The sequence below is a fragment of the Rhododendron vialii genome, chromosome 6a, assembly GCF_030253575.1.
Source record: "Rhododendron vialii isolate Sample 1 chromosome 6a, ASM3025357v1".
In the NCBI taxonomy this organism is placed as follows: domain Eukaryota; kingdom Viridiplantae; phylum Streptophyta; class Magnoliopsida; order Ericales; family Ericaceae; genus Rhododendron; species Rhododendron vialii.
In genome coordinates this window covers 5345006-5353762 of record NC_080562.1, presented here as the reverse complement: position 1 = coordinate 5353762, position 8757 = coordinate 5345006, and the positions used below count along the sequence as shown (strand labels likewise).

General features: G+C 37.6%; 1 protein-coding gene across 1 annotated transcript; it reads left to right on the top strand.

The window, feature by feature from the left end:
• Positions 1–5933: 5933 nt before the first annotated feature.
• On the top strand, positions 5934–8049 carry LOC131331152 (hyoscyamine 6-dioxygenase-like). Its single transcript, XM_058365015.1, has 4 exons — positions 5934–6303; positions 6498–6751; positions 6847–7165; positions 7575–8049. The coding sequence occupies exons 1-4, from the start codon at positions 6088–6090 to the stop codon at positions 7830–7832; spliced, it is 1047 nt and encodes a 348-aa protein (XP_058220998.1). The 5' UTR covers positions 5934–6087; the 3' UTR covers positions 7833–8049.
• The last annotated feature ends 708 nt before the right edge of the window (positions 8050–8757 follow it).

Genomic DNA, 8757 nt, shown 5'->3' with positions numbered 1-8757 from the left:
CTACATCAATGAACACACGCCACAGTGTGAAGTACACGTGGAAATACACTAGTATCAATAAAAAATAATCTCATGAGCTACATGATAAAATAATATCAGCGAAAAAAACCATGTTGAAAGGGAAAAAAATTATTGATATAACATTAGTAAAAAAAATCCTCATGAACTATATAATTTTATTTTTCAAAGTCCAGTTTAACAGGGAGAGAAAACGTTGTTAACAAAAATTAATGAGGAATAATGATTTTTTTTTTTGTAAATTTTGAAGATTAGAGAATTTTTTTCGTCGTTAAAAAAAAAACGGGGAGGGAAGACTCTTATGTAATTGAGAAATATTTGGGGATTAATTGAGTGCCCATAAAATACCATATGAGCTTTGGAACTGGAGATACTAGGGGTGAGCAAAAAATCCTTCAAACTGCGAATCCAATTCAAACCAATCCAAACCGAAAGGTTAGATTCTGTTTTTTAGTAGTATGGTTTGGTCATGGTTTAAAAAAATTAGAAACCGCGTTATATGGTTTGGTTTGTGGATTTACATACACGGTTATGGTTCCAAACCGATATGAACCGTATAATACATACATATATATATAATTTAATTATGATTCACCAAATAAATATAGGAGCCTTAGTTAACTATTTTTCTAATTTTATTGATACTATTAAATCCACCGCAACATTTAGTTTTTCTTCCCTGCCAAGATAATTTATACTAAACTTCTATATAACAAACACAATCCTAATTTTTTATAATTATTAATTTATTATACACAAAAAACACATGAATCACCGATCGGTCCACAGCTCAATTCTTAAATTTCTATACATGAAATCCAATTCCGATTCCTATTCCTACTCCTATAATTCCTTCACTACCAAGATCCCTAAATTTCTAAACATACAAACCGTGGTTTAAAACCGAACCGTATTTTAATGGTTTGGATTGGTTTGGTTATTTGCCTTTTGTGGGCTGGTTTGGTTCTCCAAATTCATAATCCGTAGGTATTGGTTTGGTTTTTAGTTTATTATAAAACTGAACCAATCCGAACCATACTCACCCCTAAGAGATACTAGGGTAATCCTAACTATTGAATTGGAATTGGAAGATCCTTCAATTTTCGGGGGGGGGGGGGGGGGGGGGGGGGGGGGGGGGGGGGGAATTGGGGGATCCCTTTTAATAAGGCGAGGCACCTATAAAATCTAATAGCCAAGATTATTAATAGCCACATTATTTTCTATTTTTTTTCCCTAAAAATAATTGGTCAATTGGTTGAATGTCATTCGCACATCTGGCCCATGTCCATGATTAGTTTTGCAAGTATAATGACGTAAAATTCTTAGATTTTAAGTTTGTGTATATGAGAGCATGTACACCAGCCTAGGGCCCTAGGCATACTTGCACTATTATCTATTTTGACTAGAAAAGGCACAAAAGTGGGCTTGCACTAGCCTAGTTAAACACTAGTGTATTTTATATTTGTGGAGAAATCTTAACAAATTTACAGTTATGAAAAGGTTGTTGTGGTGTGGAAGAAAAAATAGATAAGTAAAGTAAAAATTGTAGCTTTTTTAATAGGTGTTTTAACTATGCTGGGAGTAAATGCTCTGATATTGGTTTTGGATACGGTGGCTTTAGATCTGCTAAGAAAACCCTGATGCATTCTTGACAAGTGCGGGTTGAGGGCGGATAAGTCCGGGGAGATGCTCTAGAAATGGCTGCAAAATTGGGGCTCTTGTGACAAAACCAATTTTGTGTCAGTTTTCGTGGCTGAAAGCTCCTAAATTCGATGCGGTTAAAATTAATTCATAGTGGTCAAATGCAATTTGTAGCGGTCAAATTCAATTCGATGCAGTCAAAAGCAATTCGATGCAGTCAAAAGCAATTCGATACGGTCAAGTGCAATTCGATGCGGTCAAGTGCAATTCGAAGCGGCTAATTGCAATTCGATGCAGTCAAGTGCAATTCGATGCGGCCAGAGCAATTCGTTGCGGCCAAGAACAATTCGATGCGGCCAAAAGTAATTTGTAGCGGCCAAGTGCAATTCAATGTGATCAAGTGCAATTCGATGCGGTCAAGTGCAATTCGACGCGGTCAAGAGTAATTCGTAGAGGTCAAGAGCAATTCGATGCGGCCAAGAGTTATTTGTAGAGCACGGCCAAGTGCAATTTGATCCGGCCAAGTGCAATTCGTAGCGGTCAAGTGCAATTCGATGCAGTCAAGTGTAATTTGTAGCGGCCAAGTGCAATTTGTAGAGACCAATTGCAATTCGTAGCGGCCAAGTGCAATTTGATGAGACCAAAAGCAATTCCATTCAGCCAAGTGTAATTCGTAACTGCCAATAATAATTATTGTAGCAGGGTTTGATCGTTGAAGCTTTCTCACAAAAGGGTTGCGGCGAGGCAAATATTTTTCCGTCTCCTAATCATTAGATTGGAGACAAGTAATTTCTTCTTTAACGGCGAAGGAAATTTTACTATCACACGGAAAAGATAAGCGTTGTGAGAGAGCCTCAAAGAGTGCAGTAAACTCTCCTACCCCTCTTGCTTGCAAAATCTCAACCTACTTATCAGCCACCCCATTTTTTTTAAAAAGAGAAACCATAAGGTGCCGTTAAAAGCTCCACCCCTGTCCCCTTTAAAGGCTCCGCCCGTGTCCTAAATTGTCACTGTATCATTTTTACATTGTAATTGATTTGTGTAGAATATAGAACAACTTTGGACAAAATGGTAAATTCAATCAGAAACCACCTCACTCGCGGTAGCAGTTTGTATTTTCCTTATTTTTTCTCCCAAAAAAAAGTGACAAATCAAATTCAACCCAACATAATAAAAAATCACAGCCTGCTCTCATCTTGTAAATCAACAAGAGAAAAATTAAAGGCTGCTAATTTTGCCACTACATTTTTTGTTAACGCCACTACCTCTGCAAGTGTATTTTTGGTGCAAAAATACACTTGCAGGGGAGTGACGTTTACAAAAAAGGAAGTGGCAAAATTATTTTCCAAATTAAATTAACTATCTATCTTAAGTTTTGATTCTTCTTATTTGTCTTTCCTCTATGGTGAATTTGAGGATTAAAAAAAAACCCAAAGGACCAAACAATCATATGCCACTCAGGACTCAAAGGACCAAACAGGTTGGCAAGAAGCCAACCCTAGGTTTGTGAAGCAAAAACATAATTGAAAAAAATACAAGGAACTATAACGTTACCCCTCTATGTTATTACAGAGACAACAAACTACAAAGAAATAGCAAAAACAAAAATCCATGAGGTCCCCAATATCCATGATTTTCTTTGTTTGATACATGTAGCATCCGGCTCATTTTTAGTTACATATTTTTTGTTTGTATCTGACCAAGTAGGAGAAGAAATTAACGCGTGGGCTGAGGCAGCAACCAGAGGGCTTATCAAAGACTTGCTCCAGCCCGGTTCTCCAAAACCACAATCAGCAATCATACTATATAATTTTGGCCAATAAAATTTGAATTTAAACTTATTTAGGAAGTCAAAATCGAAATTTTCTTATTACGTACTACTCCCTCCGTCCCTTTTTAAGTGTCCTGCTTCGTAACTCCAACTTATTAAAAAGACATCATCATTACACCTTTCACATCAACTTTTTCCTCCATTTTCCCTACTTACCCATCATCATTACACTTTTACTCACTAACTTTTCAAAATAAAATATACTTTTAGGGACAAAATAGACAATACACCAATTTTTACCCCCTTAACTTTACAAAATGGACACTTATTAAGGGACAGCCCAAAATAGAATACTGAACACAAAAAAAGGGACGGAGGGAGTATATAATATAGATGTCCAAATCATGTAATCAATTATTACATTTCTTTGGCCAATAAAATTTGAATTAAACTTATTTAGAAAGTCATACAGGAATCTGGGAGAAGAGGGTGGCTTTGGTGCTGGTCGATGGCGTCCGTCTGTGTTTGGTCGGGCGACGGCGGCGGCGGTGAACTGTGTTTTGGTTATTGGAATTCTGTGCACCACAAACACACCTGTGAAAAATTTTAGGGGTGCATCTGGTGCTCGTAGTCGGTGGATGGCCGTCGGTTCCGTTTCCGGTGGGCGGCAGTTGTTGGTGGGTAGCTGGGTGCTGGTTTGTGGTGACTGGTGAGGACCAGCACCAAAGCCACCCTCTTTTCCCAGATTCCTGTACGCCGCTCTTGTGAATTCTTGATTTCTTCTCTCTTCCAAAGAAAAAAAGGGGCAAAGAAATCCTATAGAGCAAAGAAATGTCAAAAATTACATAATCCTCTGCTATTGCGCAAAATCCAGATTGGGTTCATAAGCTGTTTATAATAGAAGGTTGAAAAGAAACTAAAAAAAACAGAAAAAAACAACAGCCAGAATGGATTAGAAAAAACCTCCCGATTGACCTCCTCCGAAAAAAAAAGAGAACGAAAACACCATCTCCATCCAAATCACGTCTTGCAATGTTTCTTCCCCAAGGTGGGTTTACCCAAAACGTTTTCCTTCCATTCGTCGTTACTTTTGCCATCGTCGGGCACCATCTCTTGCAACTGTTACAATTGTCCAACTCGGGTCATCGGACACCGGAATGACAATCTATTATCCGACTTCCGCTGCCATCACAGGCGTCTAAAGTTTGGAAAATTTATAAGTTTAATAGGCAGTGGATAGCAATTGGTTGCGTCTCCGGTGGTCGGCGGTTGTTGGTAGCGGCGGGTGCTGGTTCGTGGTGTGGTGGAGGCGTGGAGCAGATATGGGTGTGGGGGAAATTTTGGGAGCAAAATTGTTTGCGGCCCTCAAACCAAAACGGAGAGGGGAGAGGGGAGAGGGTGGGAGTGGGGCCGTTTTTGCCACATCAGTGCGTCTGTGAAGGATTTGTGTGTGATATATGTGTGGGTAGCATTATTGCATGTAAAACTTAAAAGGAAATTCTCCTTAATGCTAGCAAAATGTTTACATTGTTGTAGGTTTATACATTATGAAATATTCATTCGATCCAACGACTATAAAGTTAATAGGAAGAACGATCAAATGGTTGTAGAGACTTCTTTGTTTGTATGCATAGACATTTTGGTGAAAAAATCGCTCTATTTTATAATATAGATTTATAATTTTGATGATAGTCGTATTTTTATCTCTTTTGATAGAACCCACAATGCAATACGAATTTGGAGGTTTAGAACTAAAGTGTCAGTATTTTTTAGTACTATTTAGTTTTTTACTATTTAGCAATACGAATCAAGATTGCTAAATAGTAAAAAATACTGAAACTTTAGTTTTTCTGTACTGAATTGCTCTTTATACTTAATCCGCTGAGACAATTTAGCAATTGGTTTGATTTTGGTATTTATGTAACTACTACCTTTTTTTTAATAAATATGTTGGCTTTTTATTAATTTCAACACATACGTTCTTTTATTATTTCTATATTGCACATCTCAATTTTATTTTTTTTTGGTTGAAGTGTATTTAAAAGACTAATTATTGTTAATTCTTGGCTACGCCCTTGGAGATAGTGGCGAATATATAAGGCTCTGTTTCAGAAACCTTCTTAAAAAATAAACAGCTTATTTTACATTTTCAAACTCAAAAACAATGTAAATGAAAAATAATTTTTCAATTTTTTTTTTGCATCGTATGAGATCTTTCAAAAAAAAAAAGAATTCAGCTAAAAAATATACAGTTAATTGTCTTTGTTGTTCGTGTACAATGAATCACAATACAGCAAAATTTGCAGTACACTTAGTACTGGACCTACCTGACACTATTTTTTTGTTTTTCCGAATCAACGAGGGCAGGTAATATGCCTACCAATAAGCATTCTTGGGCATGTTTTTCCGAATCAACGAGGGCAGGTAATATGCCTACCAATAAGCATTCTTGGGCATGATAAGATATTAATTAACCTACTTATCAAAAAAGATATTAATTAACCTACCAATAAGCATTCTTGACCTGACTTATCATTCTTGTCACGATTCACGAACAATAATGCTAGCTAGCCCACTATAAAACTCTGTCTGAACCACCATTGCCTCTTCCCTTCAAAGCTTGTTTTCCTTTGAAATGATTCAGTAGTAAAAAAAACATGTCGACTCTTCTTCTTTCAAGTTGGTCTAGGGAGGTTCAGTCCGTGCCAGCAAATTATGTGTTCCCGAAGGACAAAAGGCCCGGTGGTGACATTGAAGTGCCGGTGTGCAAGGATCTTCCCGTCATTGATCTATCACAATTGGATGGTATTGATCATCGCATCAAAATAGTTCGGCAAATCATGAAAGCTAACCGGGATTTTGGAATGTTTCAGGTTCAACCTCTCTCTCTCTCTCTCTCTCTCTCTCTCTCTCTCTCTCTCTCTCTCTCTCTCTCTCTCTTTTTAGACCAAAATATTGTGATTCCATATGTAATTCAGAATCTTGTAATTTAATTATGTACTAACTTCCATGAAATCTTGATCATAACCTTAATAACGCATTAAGTTAATTGTCGATCATAAAATAGGTGATTAACCATGGTGTATCTGAAGAACTAGTGGATGAAACGATGACTCTGTTCAAGGAGTTCTTCAACATGCCTACAGAGGACAATGCTATGTATTATTCGGAGGATGGAACTAAGGGTTTTAGGCTCTACACAAGCACAATGAATTACATCAAGGATGGGGTTAACACCTGGAAAGATTCAGTGAAACACAATATTTGTCAGCCTTTAGAGGATAACATCCAATCTTGGCCTGAAAACCCACCAAGATATCGGTACCAAATTTACGTTTCCTCTTTTTGTCGTACGTAACTAAGGAATTAAGGCACGCCCGTTTTAAATAAAACTTGTTGCTGAATTATGCTTGTAGGGAGCTGGTTGGGGCGTATTCAGTGGAAGTGAGGAAGTTAAGCTCAAGGATTTTGGATCTGATTTGTGAAGGGCTGGGGGTTGAATTGGGGTACTTTGGCCGGAATGAGCTGAGCAAAAGCCAGTCATTGATAGTCCACCATTACCCACCATGTCCGGACCCAAGTTTGGTTTTGGGAGTTTGCGGTCACACTGATGTAAATCTCTTAACCTTGCTTCAGCAGGATATTTGTGGGCTTCAGATTTTCAAGGATGGGCAGTGGCTTGGGGTTGAACCAATTCCTCATGCATTTGTTATCAACATATCTGACCAACTTGAGGTATATATATGATCGCCACCCCTTTGAAGTTTCTCATATAAATAAAGGCCCTTAAAATTTTGAATTTCGTAAAATCGTACATGCGTAGCTGTAGTTATCATGGATGGAATAGAGTTTTGAATTTGAAGGTGTTTTTTTTAGGCTTTGAATTGTTTATTTTAGTGAACATGATCCTTTCCATCGAAAATCACGTTGATTAGATATCTGATCATTTGTTGAGTACTCATTAATGTGGACTGGTCCAGTTTTGACGTTTTTGGACCCATCTCAGGTGACTTTAACGATGGAGCATTGTATGGATTGTAGTCCTATTAGATGCGTGTTTAAATTTTATTGTCTATTTGTTCTTCGCCTTGATGAGTTTTCTAGGGCTGGAACTAATACGATTTCCCATTTGGATTGGATGTAGATTATCAGCAATGGAAAGTTAAGAAGTGCTCTTCACAGAGTGGTGACGAACACCAGTGTTGCTCGGACATCCTTGAACACTTTTATCGGTCCATCTCTAGAATCCATCATAGAACCTGAAAAAGCGCTTGTCAGTGCATCCGAACCCCAGATGTTCAAGTCCTTTCGGTTCAAGGAGTACCGTGATATCAACACGGCCAATCTTCGTGAGGCTAAAGGTACTAGAACACTAGAGGCTTATAAGCTCGATCTAGTGTAAAATAAATGGTATAACCTAGTCTTCTACTGTAATAAACTGTATGGCTACATGTCCAAAATAAAACATGATCAGTATGGTGGAAGGACTCATCCGATTTCTTGTTAAAAGTGATTCAATTGAATTGAGATGGTATAGACATTTGTAAAAAAATCGCCATAAGGGTTTGATAGACTTCTGTAACATATTGCAATGAGATGTCATTTTGTTTTGTTAACTGCAATTCCTGCTTGAACTTTTTCTGTGTAATCCAATCTTGGTTGGAAGATATATATTTTCAGCACATGCTTTTGGCGGCCCTGACCATTGGTATGGATTCAGGATGAACTTGGCATGTAAAATAGGGTTACTATCAATCGAAACTAGTGAAGGAAAGATATTGGATATGGTCGAATTAGTGATGGTAAGACACAATTTCAGGTTCATATCTTTGGATGGGGCGAACATAAGTATATATCCACCGTTTATGATAACTTCGTCTCATGAAAAATGTCTTTTCATTTTGTCGATTCACTTGTACAAATTGCCAAGTCTTATTTCAAGCCAGTCTAAGAATGTTCAAACCGTGCCAAAGGAGGAGGAAAGGGCCCAAAAATATATATCAAACTATCTAACACCCTCGATCTCACATGTGCAAAACCCTGTCTTGCATGTGGAGATACAAACACTCATACATACTGCAAAAAAATGTCCATAGAATCAGAGGTATAATGCAAACGGAGAGAAAATGCAAATATATAGACTTGAAATTAAGACCTCTCAGGGAAGCATAATGCAATGGGGTACCAAATACAGACAACAGAGAGACTGGATCGAACTTAAGACCTCTCCTAACATGAGCTCTCATGCCATGTTAAATTAGGAGGGGCAAGGGCTGGATCATCCTTATATTGTCCCAAAAAAAGAAGGAAGAAGGTAAATGTTCTAG